Source organism: Falco biarmicus, chromosome 1 (assembly GCF_023638135.1).
Source record: "Falco biarmicus isolate bFalBia1 chromosome 1, bFalBia1.pri, whole genome shotgun sequence".
In the NCBI taxonomy this organism is placed as follows: Eukaryota; Metazoa; Chordata; class Aves; order Falconiformes; family Falconidae; genus Falco; species Falco biarmicus.
The window spans coordinates 9,118,398-9,136,099 of NC_079288.1; the positions used below are offsets into that span (position 1 = coordinate 9,118,398).

At 47.0% G+C, this 17,702-nt stretch overlaps 1 protein-coding gene across 2 annotated transcripts in view; it reads left to right on the forward strand.

Moving 5' to 3' along the window:
* The window catches only part of MAP2K4 (mitogen-activated protein kinase kinase 4), a 90,241-nt gene that overhangs the window by 55,307 nt on the left and 17,232 nt on the right, over positions 1-17,702 (forward strand). For both annotated transcript variants that reach the window (XM_056329871.1, XM_056329877.1), the window contains exons 4-5: positions 6,581-6,700; positions 16,317-16,436. In XM_056329871.1, the coding sequence (XP_056185846.1) occupies positions 6,581-6,700; positions 16,317-16,436 (240 nt within the window). The remainder of the gene's footprint in view (positions 1-6,580; positions 6,701-16,316; positions 16,437-17,702) is intronic.

Genomic DNA, 17,702 nt, shown 5'->3' on the forward strand with positions numbered 1-17,702 from the left:
TCTAGCTTGTCATGCCTTTGCACAGGGAGCAGTCTTTGGTTCCTTGAAGCATGGTTTTGCTTAGCCTTCTGCTTTCTCCCCCCTTGGCACATGTGGCACCGCTGCTGCGGAGCCCACCCACACCTGCTGCCCTGGGACCCCCCGAGCTGCCCAAGCACAGCCTGTTTGCTTCCTGCCTATATTTCTTACCACTGCAGGAAAATAATTCCTGAGTGCTGAAATATCATGGAAATTACTTTTGATCTGCCGGTGGAGGCACTGTTTTCTTTCATTTTTCCTTTTGATGTGTTTTGACCTTACCAGGCAGCGTATGGATCCTGGCAGCTGCAGCGAGGGTACCTACCTGCTCCAGCGGGAAGGACTGACAGGCCCCCAGGCTTTTTTGCATCCCTTACCCTTTCTGCCATAGAGGCCCTCTTCCTAGAGCCAACAGGAGGAGGGGGGGAGGAAATAGGAAAGAGGAATCCAACTTGGAGGATTTGTATTCAGACCTTTCTTATTTTTGCCCCTCAAAAATGTTGTATTGCGTTTCCAGAATCTTTATAAAAGACAGTCCTCTTATTCATGTGGTCCCTTCCTCTCTTAGGTCCTCCTAGAGATGTGAAATCCATTTGCTCTGGGTCAGCTGGCGTTGTGCTCTTCCTCTCACTGAAGAAAAAAAACCCTGTTCATTTTCTTGAGGATTTATTGGCATATGAGGTCAACACTCTTCCAGGTGGGAAAGAGAACAGCCCAATTTTGTCCAGTGCCAGCTCTGTCTCTGCAAATTCACAATTGCAAGGCCAGTTCGTACGTTAACTCCTCACCTCCTTGGCAGGTTTCTCTTCTGGGCTCTTCTTCCTTGAAGAAATACCTGCCCTGGCTGGCATTTGCCTGCAGCACCACCAGCTCCCTGCAATGCTGCCTGGTTCAGCTTCCAGTTCTACCCAGGGGCCTTCGACTTTGCTTCTGGTTTCTCATTTTCTCTTTAGTCTGTTTTCACTTGGTCTGTGGCAGTTCATAAGTGACTTGTGAATAATCTCCTGGGCTGCTTCACTTGGCAGAGAGCCCTGATCCCTTCTCAGGATGTGCTCCAGTGCCATCACTCCTGCTTTCATCCTGGAGGCTTCAGAGTAAGTGCAGTTCTCCAGCCCCCTTTAGTATTTGCCCTCCAGCATCACCATGTGGTGTTATCCCAGCTGCTCAAGGGGGTTGTGCATCTTGTGGAGGACACCACAAATCCGAGGAACAGGACTGCCTTTGGCACATCAAAGCAACCGTAGAGAAGCCCCACTTTATTTTGGTGAAAAGGTTTTCTTGGGAAGCTCACCCAGCAACTGGGGGGTTTCTTTCTGTCCTGAGGTTTTTCCCTGGCACTGGTGATAGCTCACACACACAAAAAAAAGTGTTTTAAAAGATCTTTGGCATATTTTTTTCCAGACTGATGTAAAAATACATAAATGAAAAAGAGCCCAAACTGGAATGAAAGCTGGGGAGTGTTCTCCCTGTTGGAGCAGAACGCTCTGCTTTTGACTTAAATACTGTGTTGTAAGACCTGGTGTGGGTTTTATTAGCCAGGGTACTTACAAAGGCCTCTTGAAGGCTAGGAAAGCTGCTTGTTTGAAGAGTTCACAAGATAAATAAGTGAATATTTAAAATAGCCAGCCTTTAATCTGTTAGGTGGTACCTGTGCGGGTCAGGACCCCAAGCACGGCAGTGATGTCCTCAGCCTGCTGGCGGCTGGCAGGAGCCCCCTGCCTCCCACTCCTCTCCCCTTCGGCTCTGCTAGCCCTGGGGCTTTCTGCCCTGCAGCAGCGAGTGCCTTCAGCGTTTGGGGTTCAGTATTAGCAGAAGCTGCCCATTTCTTTTTTGATGATTCAGCTGGCTGAAAAATACACCATCCAGAGATGACTGGAGTGGTTTGTGCTTTGGTTGACCGTTCAGCTTCTTGTTGTGGCCCCGTACAATCTTCTTTTAATTGTATTAATTTTCTGTCAGAAATAGTTATAGCCAGAAGAGTAATCCAGCAGAGGGTATTTTTGTCCACAGTCGTCATGTTTGGTTTTCCCCCTCCCCAAAAGATTTAGTGATTTTCAGCCATGTACCAGAATTTTCTGTATCTTCTGATACCTACTGTATAACAGCCTAGCTGATGTAGTCCTGCTCTGCAGTGTTGCCTGGTCTAGTTTCCGGTTCCAGCCAATGTCCTCAGATATTGTTGCTGGTTTCTTGTTTTCTCTTCAGTCTGGTAATATTTTTGTCCAGACTACAGGTGGTCCTCCTCTTCTTCTGCTCTAAACTTGTCCTAAGAAAATCAGAAACAATTTCAAGATCAGTTGGGTAACCAGAGAAGCTGGCTGAGGCACTGCACAGAGATACAGAAAGTTCAGCAGGGCGTCGAGCCTGTGAGGTGTCTGTGTCGGATCCCTGTTCTTCCTGGAGAAGCCAGGAAGCTGTGGAGCCATTTCTTGTTCAGAGCACAGTGCTTCTTTTCCATCATTTTGCCTCGTAGTCGGTGCTTACTCTCTCATCCATAGCTTTAAAACAGATGTTCATGTCTTTGGCTTTCACAGGATTTCTCTGATGGCAGTCTCACAGCTGAAATAGGTTGCTAGTATCAGATACTCCTGAGAACAGAAAATTTTACATTTATTTCTACCTCCATAATCTCTCCATCCTTACCTGGATGCCTCATAGCTCATAAAACCCCACCAAACTGACACTAAGCTCAGTCAAGGGGGCAGTTTCTCTGTCCTTTGGATTTCTCATATGACTTCTGGAGAGAAGCCTTGGGGCTTTTTGCAAGTTGGCTTCATGGCAAATCATCATATCCGCTGTTCGCACAATTAGGTACCCTCTCCCAAGTTGACTCCTTATGGTTTATTGAGGAGAGTTTTCTGTTTTGCTCATCCGTTAGGGTAGCTGACTGAGAGTTGGGGAAGCCAGTCCTGCTGGTAGTAAGTACGTTGGGAAGGGAGTGAATAAGGGCGAGAAGGAAATGGTGGGAGAGAACGAGAACCTTGTTATTGCAGGTAGGAAACTAGCTGTGACCAGTGGAAGACTGACATACTTGTGTCGGCAGTAAATGTGTTTCAGATGGGTAGATAAATATTCTTGTCCTCAACAGCAAGTGGGCCAACCCTCTTTCTCCTGCAGTTGGGTGCCCTGGGTCTCTGCCATCCCCTGGGAGCACCAGGCCACCGTGGCACTGCCGAGCCCCGCTGCGCTGCCTGCCGGGGGCTGCCAGCCCTGTGCGCAGGATGGCTCCGCCTGGTCTTGTAGCCCAAGGGGTTGGTGTTCAGTTTGGTGTTTACAGGGTTTTTTTTCTTTTCTTTCCTTTTCTTTTTTGGACTGGTCGCTACCCGCTGCAGCTGAATCTTTTTGTGTGTGTGTTGGGGCTGGGTGATGTCTCTTCTGTTTTGGGTCTGGTTTCTGGCATCTGTCTGGTTTTAGGTTTGAGCGTGGTCTGGTCCGCAGCATAGGCTGTCCCTTTGCTGTTGATGCTGCCCAGGGCACAGCTTTCGGAGCTCTTCTTCCTGCTATCAGGAGGCTTTGTCCTAACCTCTGTTTGTATTAAAAGGGCTGGAGAATTTCCTCCTGGAGGATTTGATGCAGTTTTAAGTTTGAGGCCAACAAGGAACCATTAACAAAGAAACTTTCCACAAGCTCTACTACAAACGCCACTTTTTATATATGTGGCTAGTTTGGCCATGTCAGTGCCTGCATGCAGTAGAGCGACCAGGCGGGAAGGTCTGAGAACTGAAGCTGTCAGAACTGTTCATCCCTGTCTTAAATGGTGTCTTCAGGCTGTTGCCTCACCTTGTGTCTTCCTTCCCTGCCACCTCCCGTGTTCTTTGGGGAGTCTGTCTGTGGTAGCTGCTGCAGTGTCTTGCATTCTGCCTTGGACTTAGGTAGCAGGTTGCCATGATGGCGCGTGTGCTGTTTGGATGGTGGCTGCTGTTTACTTCAAGTCACCTTTTGCTGTTTTGTTCTTGTTTTGCTGGTGAACACTGGTTCCTTAGGTGGTGAATTGGGACCACTGGCCTGCAGCAGACTCCCTAGTGCACCAGCTAAGCAAAGCCATCTTTTCCAGCCTGGGCTGACCCCAGCCCAGCGCTGTGTGGCATGCTGCCCCGACAGCTTACCCTCCTCTTGAATTTGCCAGTCTCTGGTCTCCAGCACTTTTGTATGAGACCTCCCAGTCCTGCATCATGTCCTTAACTTTGCTCCCTGAAGCAGTGTTTGTTGGGGACGTGGTGCTGGCTTCTCACGGTGTCCTTTGGCTCCGGTGTCTGCCTGGATGCTCTGCCTTATAGCTGACCCACTGCCCACCCTCTGGGTCTTCTGTGTGCCTTTTCCATTTCTCCCTGGGGAGACGGTGTTTGGGAAAAGGAGGAGTCTTTTGAGTTCAGTGTTGTTTTGTGCTGCAATTAAAATTGCCTCCTCCATAGCATGTATTAGATGCTTTCCAGAGTTAGAGTAGTAACAGCAGAGAAGGGGGATGTCAGAGGTGGGAGGAGATCCTTCCAGGGGAGGTTGTGGAGTTTGAGGAGCATGCTGCAGGGATGGCTGTGACAGGATTATGCACATGCAAGAGGAATGCAGAATGGGGCTGGGAAGATGCCTGGATGACCAGGCAAGAGGCTTCTTGGAGACAGACACAGAGTTGGCACAGAAGGGAGATGCAAGTTACAGTGTGGAGAAAAGCTCCTTTTGGTATTGCTCCTCACCAAAGAGGTGAACTTTTCAGAGCAGTCGTAGCATCTCGATGAGAGACTGAAACAGTTCCTCATAGGTCCCACCATGGTGGCTTGGGCATCCATTGTCTTCTGTCGAGGTCAGAGCAGTGGCATTACCCTTTCACGCAGTGCTGGTGCTGTGCCATCTAGAAGGGAGACAGTTAATCTGCTCAGCCTTTGGTATCTCAGCAGGGGTTGCAGAGTTTTACGTGGTGTAGATGCAAGGCAAAGAAATAATCAGACTCATCAGGCTTTCTTCAGTGGTATGTCTGAACTGTGGAACAGACTTGAACCAGTGACCTAGAGGTGAAGTGTTTCAGTTTCATGACTAGTCCGTTGAGCCAATCTTCTTGTTCTGTTTGTAACTACAAAATCCCATCCTCCCAGTGGCATCGCAGGGTGTGGGTGTGACAGATTGGGGTTGTGCTGGGCAAGTCTCTTGCCAGCTTTGCTGAGCACTCTAGAATTCACTGGGAGGGAAAAGGGCAATTTGAACATGACAGTTACTGGTCTAGGCCAAACTAGAGCTACTAGAACTTAAGAATGAGTGGTGAAATACCAAAATATCAGGATACACTAAAGGTAAGGAAAATTATAGTGTTGATACTGCCCTCATTCTGTGTGGGTCATCACAAAATAGTCTTAAGGTCCATAATCGAGCACTGTTTCTCATGGTGCTGTATGAATGGCCAACCTTGGAAGTACCTTCAGATACTTAGCCTTGTGCTTGCCGATGTGTGTGGTCTTGATGCCACCAGTTCACAGGGCAGTAGTGGCAGTGGGAGTGAGTACTCGTATCTAGCAGATTTTTCCCACAACCTTGAATAAGTTTTTGGATAGCCAAATAGTTTTTCTCCTCAAGAAGGGTCCAGGCTACCTCTGTTGCTTTGGACTTCTTGCCAAATTATTTTTTTTCTTGTTTTTTTTTTTTTTTTTTTTTTTTTTAATGATTTTTCAACATGAGTCACCCCTTCAGGACCACGATTTCCTTACCTGTGATTCAGGGAATGCATTAATTAGTGCGAGTTGTTAAATATGTCTGTAAAATCACGTGAAAAACTGTGGATGGTCTTCTCCATCCCTCATTTAACAAGCTTCATGTTTGAATGTGTAGTTTTCAATTTTCAAACTTGCATTGTTCTTTCAAGCCCAAATGAGACTTTTCTTTATATGTAGTCTATATATAAAGTATAGTGTGTGTATATATATTATTATATACACATAGTGTGTATATGTGTGTGTATATATAGATAGTCTTTTACACAATGCTAATGTTCCCTAGACCAGTACGAGGTAAAGAATTGTTAGTTTAATGAGAAGAGCTCACGCGACTGTTGGCCACCACTAGCACTACCAGAGCAATGTCTTCCCTTGGTTATGTGATGGTCCCTTTTCACCATGCCAGCCATGGTGGAAGGAACCTTTTTGTCTTTTGTGCTTGTCTTCAAAATTTTAAACATAACGTTCCTTGGTTATATTTCAAAAGAGCCTTCGATCCCTGTCCAACATGGCTAAGAATTGTGTGGGAATTTGTTTTGAAACGAAAGTCTGAATATGTTGGTTATGTAGTTTTCAATGAAACTTCTGCTCTTTAATTTCAATCTAACATTTAGTCTGAAAATGTTGATGCTCATGAGAGGAATGGGGATTTTATAGTCTGAATTAAATGGCTTTAGGGGTTTTCAGTTATATTTCTTGTTTGAGAACCCAGGTTAATTCTCTTAGAGTGTGTTTGAGCATGCCTTGGGGATTGCCTGCTCAGCCTTGGGTTTGGGGTCCCTGGCATGTTTCTGCAGAAGTGGGTCTGAGGATACAGTAATGGCATGTAAGTGATAAAGTCTCTGCCACTCTTCCTCTTTCAGAGAATTCGGTCGACAGTGGATGAAAAAGAACAGAAGCAGCTTCTGATGGACCTTGATGTAGTAATGAGAAGCAGTGACTGCCCGTATATTGTTCAGTTTTATGGCGCACTCTTCAGAGAGGTGGGCACTCCAAACTTGCTTCATTTATAGCAGAGTTTGTTTTTTACCTTTTTTTCCTTTGCAGTTTCCAACTTGCAGTAAGGAGGAGAAAGTCAATTTATGTTAGGTTTCTTAGCTCTCCACTTTTAATCAAGGGTACTTAACTAGGAGACGCAGACAAGTGGGTGCTGCTGAGCACACACATGCTATTCCCATTCGTTGTTATGTCCCTCTGCATGTTTCAGTCTCCTTCTTTCCTGCATTTCTTCTCTGTGATGAGCTCTGGTCCCTGGCTCCCCCAGACAGAGTGCGTGCTGCCAGGCTGGGCGCAGCTCTGCAGCATGGCACTTGGACACAAATGTGGTTCATGCCAGTGACTGTCAGATGTGACCATGTGGAGGACCTGTGTCCTTGTCACGGAGGTGGCTGCTGTGATAGTAGTCCCAGCTCCCTACAAGGTTATCTGATGTATGTATGTATGTACCAGGGCTGTGTCAGAGGCTCCCAATTGACACGCACCTCTCTTGAAGTGGTTTCTACCTGCAGATATGTAAACAAACAAGGGCAACTGTGCTGGGTCAAATCAAAACTCCCAGCGGGTTGTTCTGTGTCTGGCAACGGCCCATGTGGTCTGCTTGCAGAAGCATGTGTGATACTTCGCCGTAGCCTTCAGTTGTGTGCAGCTGGGTGTCTTGTGAGCTAGATGTGGCATCTTTGTGCTCAGTGATTCTTACTGGATTTCTTTTCCATTAAAGTATTCAGTTTCCTGAATACATGTATGTTTTTTGCATCCGTGGTGCTCCCTGAGAGGCATTTGCCTTGGTTGTCCAGCCCTCATTTGAAGGCAAATCACCTTGACTAATTTTGAATTTTCACCCTGCTGGTTTTTTGAGTGGTGCCTCTATTGCTTCCCCTAGTTTTTGTATTTGAGGAGGCAGTAAACAGTTGATATTCATCCATCCTCTCCAGGCCACTTAGGATTTTATGGACAGTGCCTTATTCCCCCTCTGTTGTGTGTTACCCAGCCTGAAAACTGCCAGCCTGTGTCATACATGGAACCCCTTCCAGACCTGTGATCATCTTTCCTGCCAGTCTTGGCATTTTCAGGTTCTGCTCTGTCGTTTTGGGAGAGACCAAACCTGCATGACTGTTCTTGAAAGGAGCAGTACCTGCTATAGCTCGCCTAGGGGCTGGAATTTTCTGTCCTTTTACGCACACAGGTAGCGTGTGCTGTGGAGTGGGTTCTTCAGCATGATGCTTCCATGAGTGCTTCCCAAGTGAAAACAGAATTAAGAGCGTTGAAAGCTATGTCAGCTGACCACTGTTAATCCTGACATACTTCAGCTGTTCGTGGCCAGGAATATGGTGTTAATCACTGCATGTTTATGACTGTTTTAGCGTCCACTCACTGTAATTCAAGGTAGGTATTATGCTGCAGGGCCGCAGAAGGTATCCCTCTATCTCCTTGTGCTTTACTCGGGCACTTCCATTCCTATCTAACCTTGAATGACCGGTAAAAACAGCTGGGAAGCTGGCCTCCTGCATGCAGCCCGGACAGTCTTACACAGTGGTTGGAGCCCACAGACAGTCACTAGGCTGAGCTGAGTCTGTTCAGTACAGACAGAAGAGGAATACAGTGCTGTTGAGCAGCACTAGGTTGCAAGCATTTGGTCCATTTGCAAGAAAAGAGTTTTGGAGAAGATGGATGTCAAAACCTGACTGCTGCATCTCCTTCTCCAGAGAACAGTCGCTCCTGCAGCTCTCCCACAGGTGTGGATTATTCTTCCTCTTCTAATTGCTTTGGTGTTGAAGCTGACACAGTGTAGGGTGCTAGACATGTAGCCTTGCCTGTTTTCCACTATTTCAGCACAAATCCAGTAAATCTGCTCAAGGGAAGAAGGAAAATAGAGACCTACTGGCAGCTACTTGTCTTTGCATATTATCAGGCATAGCAGCCTGTGCAGTCTTTTGGGGCTTTACCCAGGAACTGTTAGAGAAATAAGGTCAATGTTGTAGTTAAAGCCCCAAACTGGGACTAAATATTCAGTTCCTGCTTCTAGAGGGTCTGCCTCTGTGGTTTTGCCAGGTCACTCCCCTGGCTTTAAATCTCAGTCTCTAAAATAAGGATAATAATCCTCCTTTTCCCCATGCTCTGCTTATTCTTATCTGTTTAAACACAAAACCATTTTGGGCCAGGAGGCATTGTCCATGTTCACACAGTACAAGCTCCTTCCAAGTGTGGAGCCTCAGCTTTGGCTGAAATTTTCCAGCTTTGCTGAAATACAAATGATAAGGCTGTCAACCGGTGTGAAGAAAAGTCTCTGGGCAAGGCAGTGTCTTGCCAGATGCTGATGAGCAACATGTTCAGAGCTGTTCAAGCCTGTAACCCCTCTGCAGCTCTAGGCACATCCGAGGATGTAAGTATAAATACATAAATAGTACAAAAACCTACTTTGATCAGCACCCAAATGTCAGCCTGGCTTCTGCTGCGCTATTTTGTCATGTCCAAAATCCTGTCCTTCTGCAGCCAAGCAGGGCTCCTTCCGTACCCGTCTGGGAAAGGTTTCAGTGAGGTCACTCTGGGTTATATCGTGTTGGCCCCTTGAATTCCCTTCCTCCCACCCTCAGCATCCATGGTACTTGCTTCTGAGGTGAAAGCAACCTTCCCCACTCCTAGGTCCCTTGCTGCCAAGGTGATGTTCCAAGTCAAGTACCTCAGAGGTATACAGGGTGATCTGGTATGCTTGGATAAGGTTTTCTGTGTTGTCATATTAACTACATGTTCTAATATTAATTACATCTTGTAATGCTAGGAAACTATGACAGCAGAGAAGCACAGAAAGGGAAAATAGTTTCACCAGTACATTTGAACCTGTCTCCTCCCCACCCCCCACTTAGCAGATCTGTTTCCAAATCGTGAACAATCCAGGTCAACGCTGCACCATCCCCAAATATTACACAAATACTTCTCCCTATATGTATTCAGTCTCACTTGTTCAGCAAGCATTTTCTGATAGCGAAATTCTTCTCTGGAACTGCTCCTGCTTCTCCCTCAGTGGGCAGCATCTTAACACATGTTGTTCTTCAACCATATGGGCCATTCTTCTGTTATTATATATGTCTGTGTATGTAATGTAACGTGCAAGAATGCAAAACCTACAGGTTGATAGCCGAGTGTGGGACTTTGCTTGAGTTTATCGGCACTCATTAGATGAGATGAAATTACCTCTTTAATGAAGCAGAAACAAAGCTGAAAAGGTAGAAGACAGTGTTTCAGCCTTTGCATGGAGTTAGAGGCTTCAATGCAGTGATGCCAGATAGTGCATGTGCTGGTCAGGTCCTCCACGGGTCAGTGCTCTGCTTGCTGCTGCTGTTGTTGTTGGTGCTGTGGCCTTCATGCCGCTGTGTTGCACCTCTCCATGATGTACGGCATCCTTCATCCTTCTAGTGCAGCTGTTGAGGGGATTGCCCTATTACTTGGTTCTCTTATCTATCCTAGGCAGAAAAAACCCCAAACATTGTTTTTTCAGTAACAGAAAGAATCCCTGAGCACTGACATGGTAATGTTTGGCAGTTAACATGGTTTTTGTGTCCACAGCCTGACTTAACAAAACAGAGAAGAAAGTTGCATTTAGTAAAGGCTGGAGAATGAAGAGAATCAGAAGGAGAAAGGCCTGGAGGAAAGTGCAGAAGGGACAGTTACACCACTGGCTGTGCTCCTGGTTACGCTGGCTATAGAAGGGATTTGGTGGCCGTTGAGTTATAAAATCATTGAATTGTAGAATGGGTTGGAAGGAACCTTTGAAGATTGTCGAGTCCAGTCCCCTGGCTGCCATAAGCAGGGGCGTCTTTCACTGGGTCAGACTGCCCAAAGCCCCATCCAGCCAGACCTCGAACACTGCCAGGGATGGGGTGTCTGCAAATGGCCTACACAGCCTGTTCCAGTGTCTCAGCGTCTTGTAAGAGGTGTCTTTTTTATGTCCAAGTGAAGATCTACATTCTTTCGGTTTAAAGCCATTACCCATTGTCCTGTCACTACAGGTTCTGGTAAAAAGTCTGTCCCCATCTTTCGTATGAGCCCCCTTTAAGTACTGAAAGGCTGCAGTAAAGTCTCCTTGGAGCCTTCTCTCCTTCGGGCTGAGCAACCCCGGCTCTCTCAGCCTGTCCTCACAGGAGAGGTGTTCCATCCCTCTGATTGTTTTGGCATCCGTCCTCTGCACCCCCTCCAGCAGGTCCGTGTCCTTCTTGTGCTGGGGGCCCTAGAGCTGATGCAGGGCTCCAGGTGGGGTCTCACCAGAGCAGAGCAGAGGGGGAGATTTACCTCCCTTGACCTGCTGGCCACGCTTTTTCTTTCATGCAGCCCCAGATGGGGTTGGCTGCCTGGCCTGCAAGCGCACGTTACCAGCTCATGTCCAGTTCTTCATCCACCAATATCCCAATGTCCTTCTCCTCAGGGCTGCTTTTAATCCCTTCATCCCCCAGTCCTTATTTATACTGATGAGTGCCTTGATCCAGGTGCAGGATCTTTCACTTGGCCTTGTTGAACTTCATGAGGTTCACACTGGCCCCACGAGGCGAACTGGTTTCTCCATGCTGCACCAGTGAGGGCCCGGCTGCTGCAGGTGTACACAGCTTCCCCCATCAGTCAGAGATGCTGTACTGAAGAGGAGCTGGTCACTTGTGTCTGTTGGTTTCCTCTCAAAGCAGTACGTGCTAGGTGGGGGAGGTAAAAAAGATGCTTGCTAGGGGTTCTGCAAAGATTTCACTTGAGTCCCTTTCTTCTAGCGAGAGGAGTGTTGGCTGAGCCATGGGATGGCGCTGGGCAGCCCTGAGACTTTTACCCCGAGTGTTGCTGTTCAGAAGGTTTCTAGGTCTGAGAAAAAAAATAAGCTTCTATTCTTGCATGTCTGCTGGAAGTTTTACAGCTAATCTAGTTTGAGACAGTACCTGTAAGGCTGGGAATGTTTCATTTGTTATTGTGACCACACTAATTGCTCTTTCAAAGCAACTGTTCCTGTTCCTGTTCTTCTCCAGAGGGAGAGAGGAAAAAAGCCTTGTCTGACTTGGGATCTCAGCAGTGACTCCTACACAGTGCGAGTGTAGCCAAGCCAAGTTTAAAACAAGAAGCTCAATAGTTGATAAAGTTTATTCAATGAAAAATTCATTGCCAGTTGCAAAACATGCCCGGGAAGCCAGATAAATTAGCCCGTGGGGAGCTTCTGCTTGTAGGAGAGAAGAGCTAGTACGGATGTGTCAGCAGCACGGAGCTGCTGGTGGTGTGGATTGTGGCTGTATCCTTGGTCAGTTGACACAAGGTGTTTGCTGTCTTTGCTGTTAACGCACAGCACCCTGTTCCTGTGGAACTCCTTGGCTGTGCTGGCATTACTTAAGGCATCTGTCCCCACGATCAGTCCCCAGTCCATAGGACAAGTATCTTGCGCCACACAAGGGTATGTGAGGGTGATGACATTCTTCGTTCTCTCTCACTAGCGCAGCTGCAGCTTGCACAAAAAGTTGGCCGCTCCCTGCAGTGCACTCGTGTAGTAAGCCTTCAGTGTTAGAAGTACTAGATTCCACAGAGACACGGAATGGTGGATGTTGGAAGGGACCTCTGGAAGTCACCTTCTCCAACTCCCATGCTCAAGCAGGGCCAGCTGAGGCCACTTGCCCAGGACCATATCCAAGTAGCTTTTGAACATTTGGGTGTGCAGACCCCACAGCCTCCCTGGGCAACCTGTGCCAGTGCCCTGACATTCAGAGGGAACGTCCTGTGTGTCAGTTTGTGCCCATTGCCTGTGGTCCTGTCACTGGGCACCACTGACAAGAGCCTGGCGTTGTCCTCTATGTGCCCTCCCATCAGGTATTTATATACATTGCTGGGATCCCCCTGAGCCTGCTCTTCTCCAGCCTCGACAGTCCCAGCTCACTCAGCCTTTCCTCCAGTCCCTCAGTCATCTTAGTGGCCCTTTAGTAGAGTCTCTCCAGTATGATGCCTCTCTTGTACTGGGGAGCCCAGAACTGGACCCAGCATTCCAGGTGTGGGCTCACCAGGAAGGATCTCCTCCTTGCCCTGCTGGCAGTGCTTTGCCTGATGCAGCCCAGGGTGCTGGTAGCCGTCTTTGCAGCAAGGGCATGTTGCTGGCTCATGTTCAACTCGGTGGCCCCAGCTGGGTGGCATCTTCGTGACATGCTCGGTTGTTTACCGGGAACTTGGGACTCGGCACAGAGCAGTGGAGGCATCCCAGTTGCTGCTTCAGCTGTTTCTGTGTATGTCCTGGAGATGGACAGCGATATTTTGAGTTAAATGCGCAGGGTATTCCTGGACATTTTTTGGAATGCCTACAAGGTGTGCACGAGCATCTGATAATTCAATACCCAATAAGGACTAAAACACATTCTTTGGGCTCTAACAGGAAGAGAAAATGAAAATGCTTTTTTTGTCATTTTATGATCAGAAATCAACCTAAGAGCATAAATTGAAGAGCAACTTTAAGACAGTTTTGTCCTCCCAATTCAGTTTGCCATGCACATCAGCAGTTTTTTGTATTTGATCAGAAAAGGGCATGGGTGACTGGTGCCCAGTCATCCCTGCCAGTCTTCCTTTTGGTTCTCAGTAAAATTTATCAGCTTTGCTAATAGATAAGCCCTTTCAAGTCCCAGAAAGATTTAAAAACCTGTAGTTTTGGGTCTTTCCACCAGCCTTAATAAAGCTGCATAACTGAAAAGGTCTGTCAGCTTTTTTCATTGGTCTTGCTGACATGAATTCATGTTGATCAGGTAGATTTTATGTTACCAGATCAATAAATACCCACATCCAGGATTTTTATATGGGGTATACTTCAAGAAACCAAGTAAACAAAGTCTTTCCTTTGGTGTTTTTGATCATTTACAGTTTTTTTATGCTTAAATTAACATTGGATAAAAATTTATTCTACTTGTTTGAGTTTTTGGTAACACACATCCCTGCTCCGCAGATGCACACTGCATATTGTGATGGTTTTGTTATGATAATGGCTCTAATAAGGTTGCCTGTTGTTTCCCTTCAGTTTGCTTTTGCTCTACAAATACCAGCATTGTAACCTGGGTGACTGAAGACATGGTATTGCTGCAAATGGACATAAATACAAGGCTGCGGGTGGTCACTAGTATTCTCGCATTCTTGAACAAATCCAGTCCCCTGCAGTCTAAGGACAGTAACATGGGAATATAGCGCAGTACCAATCTTTTCTATAAAGCTGGTCAAAACAGAAGCAATGTTTTGAATGATCCTGCAGCCAGTAGAACAAGTCCATGTTTGTTTTCACTATGGATTGCTTGTAAGGGTCTGGTATGGTTTCAGTTTCACTTGATTGCACGTCACTAGCACTGGATCCACATTGCCTTCTCTAAGACACTCTTGATAATGTGGAAGTGCCTCAGCTGCACTTTGCATTTGTTGCCAGTGCTGAAAAGGGGAACTTTCTGCTTGCGTTGCCCAGTTTCATTTCTGCACTTTAAATCTGAACAGGTCTTCTGCCAAATTCATCCATAGCCAATCTTTTGTTCTTCAGCAGTCTAAGCTCACCTTTCTCCATGTCTTCCGAAATGCCAGTCGTGCTCTTCTCCCCCTGTGCTGCACTTGCCTCTTTCACTGTGGTGTCTCTGCTTCTGTGTCTGGCACAGCACCTTTTCAATCAGTCCTTTCTGCTTTATTTTGGGTGAAATGTGTGTTTTCTGGGCTTAGGCTTGTAGCAGCCATTTCCCGTGGGTGGATGACATGAGCTCCTGCTCTGCCTTGTGCTGATGTAAAAAGCTTGGTGCTAAACGAGCAGTGTGAAATGGGGCTGCTTGTGGCACTGAGACCACGGTGTTCTTCCCCAGCCAGCCCACCAGTGGCTCAGCTCTTCCTGGGAAAGCAGATCCCCTCCTGTCAGAAGGAAGAGGCTCTCCTCGTGGAGGCAGCATCCCTCCTTTAGCAGGAGGCAGTGATGGATGCGCTGTCCCTGCAGCAGCAGCAGCAGCAGTACCTGTATCACTCACTGGTGGCATGTGGGATGCTTCTGGCAGTTTGCTGTCTGTACTGCCGAAAGCAGCCTTGCATGTGTGTGAGCAGCCCAAGAGCAAGCTGGGTGGTACCGCAGCCTCTGCTGATACCAGCATGTTTGACAACACCTTTGCTGGGCACTTCTGTTCCTGCTAAACCAAGCGATTGGACTGGAAGCATGTTGGGGTGCAGTTCCTTGGCTCGCGTTTCACAGGAGGTCGTTCCGAGTGGCAGGAAGGCCCTTTTTGGCCTTAAAGCCTGTGGCTCTGCAAGCTTTTCCATCAGCTAAATATAACTTGAGAATTGCTCCTGACCCTCATGAGTACCGGGAGGCTGCTTCAAACAGAAGTGACTTGGCTGTGCAGGATGGGAGCACGGGGCTTTGCCATGCCTCCAGCATGTCCGTACCCTAGGTGTTTTTTCCTAATTCTATTTCCGTGTTATTAACATAGAGTTTGGTCGCTTTGTGTTTTATCTTGTTGGGAAAAATCTACCTTCTGTAGGATGATTACTTGAAGTTTCTCCTCTGTTGCTCCTTACATCACAGGAGCATGCAGCTAAGTCATAACCAGCCAGCCAGCCCAGGGCAGCACAACCTGCATGAGCTGCTGCTCCTCACACGGGTGTTTTAGGTGGTGTTTAGCCAGGATGGGACCACCAGACTAATAGCTCCATTCTGCACGTAGCTTTGGACAGCTGAAGTGGTTTTAACACTCACTGTGATAGAGCCTATAGAAGACAGGTATGAGCATATCCTTTCTGGTGAGGACAGGTCTAGTTCTAGTGTGTTAATATTTGTAGCAATTAAGAGTTGCCTGAAGTGCATGAGAGTCTACAGAAATGGCTCACACAAAGCCTTCTGTCATCCTCAACTGGAACTAAAATGTTCAGAAAGGTTGAAATAACCAAGATCAATCCATGGCTAAGCTGTCCATCCCCATACGGTAGATACATGCTAAAGCAAAAGATGATGTCCTTCTATATTGTGGGGTTCCATTTCTCATCCCCAGTGAATCCGTTGTGAGGGAGTTGATTGACAGAACTCAGGAGAGAGTTTGATAAAAAGACACGCTATTCTCCTATGGAAATTAAGCTTAGCTTGGTTTAACAGAGATACTGGTATGTTTTACAGTTTTTTGTGTTATTTAAATGATGCAAGTCAACGAAACTCCCCACATACATGGGCTTATTTTCATTTTCTCTGGCTTAGATTATGTCCCCAAATGTTGTGTGAAATGCCTTCTGTCCTCTGCAGGGTAGTCATAAACTGATGGAATTTTTTTTAGCCTGTGCATGCTGGTGTTTCATTCTGCCTGCAGCCTTCTGGAGAGCCAGACAGTTGTTGGGACTTTGATTCATACAGGTTAATGTGTATAAATGTAATACAGGTCCAGGCCGGTCAGCAAGATCCTCTGCTGGTGAATGGAGTAGGGGAGAGGTGTCTGTAGGGGAGAGTCTTCCATTGCTAAAATTAATCAAGATGAAGTTTATCCTTCCTTTCAAATGCCTGTTGCTGTTAATGTATTGTATTGTATTCAAGGGATCTCTTTATGCTCTCTGGATTTTTGTTTCTCATTTTTATCTTGACATTAACACAGATTCTTCTCTTTCCAGGGTGACTGTTGGATCTGTATGGAGCTCATGTCTACCTCGTTTGATAAGTTTTACAAATATGTATATAGTGTATTAGATGATGTTATTCCAGAAGAAATTCTAGGCAAAATCACTTTAGCTGTGAGTATTTTGTTAAACCTTTTTGTGTGTGTTTTTGAAGCTAATGTGAAAAATTCAGATCTCTTTCACTCAGGTGTGAGAAAACTGGTTAGTATGTGTGCAGCAGAACTGCCGCTCTTGTATTGCACCGCACTTTTAATGTTCCGTGAGCGTACTCTGACTTTTCCACAGCGCATTGCGTGATGGAAGAGAAGGTCCTTGTGTCTGTAATCAGTTCATTAGAGACCCCAGGACCATCTTCCTGCTCTGTCTGTAGGCACTGGCCCCCTCCGCAGGGATGGCTTCATGTGCACTGCTGGTGGCATCAGTGGCAGCTGGGCACCGGTCATCTCATCCCAAAGAAGGTGCCTAAAATAGAGGAGCTGTCTCCCTTTCTTCTCTTTGTATAGGAACCAAAGGATTGGGCATTTACAGCCAGGACACGTGAACCCCACCAAACTGTTTGAGAGTAAGGGTCTGGTGTCTGTGGTCTGGGGTTCATTTCTGTCTATCTTTTTCTAGAAAACAAATGAAAATGGCATTTAATAACTCTACTATGAGAGTACTGGCCCTGAGTATCTTAGACCTTGAGGGCATCTAGGTCCAGAAGGTCTACCTGTGCACTGCCCTGGAAGCCCCATCATGTGCAGGGGGGTACGTGCTGCAGCTCACAGCTCAGTGTGCTCCGCCAGCCACCCTTCCTTTCACATCAGAGCTCTTTTACCCCGACTTGAGCTGTGAGCTTCTGCTTCACCTGCCTGAGGGTGGGTACAGAAGCTTCTGGCAGGGCCAGCTGGGATTTAATCCAACGTTCAGTGACTAAGCCCAGCGGGGTTTCTCTGGCTGAAGCTTAGGTCCAAGGAGGCCATCCAGTCTCATTCCACCGTGGTAGCTTCTGCTGCCAGAGCAGAAACCTGCATGGGAGGAGCCAGGTGGGCAGCGAGGAGGCAGCACTCCAGCTGCCCCAGAGCCTGCCAGAGCTTTTAATTGCCTGAACACCTGAACGTGGCGTTGGGCTGGCAGGAGGGACCAGTCTCTGGGAGCTGCTCCTCAGTGCTAGACCTCATCCTTAGAGCAGCACGGCTTCAGAGAGCCTGGTAGCACAACACCATCCCTCTCTTGCCATCTTCTTCCAGGCAGGCTTTTGGACATAGGTTTTGATGATCTTTTCAGCAGAAGCAAAATGAATTAAAATGGTGAACTTTCAGTTTGTTTTTTTTAAAATCGTCCTGTGAAATCGGGCTTCCTAAGTGTTTCTTCCATTTGGTGGTGAACAGTTAAGTCAGA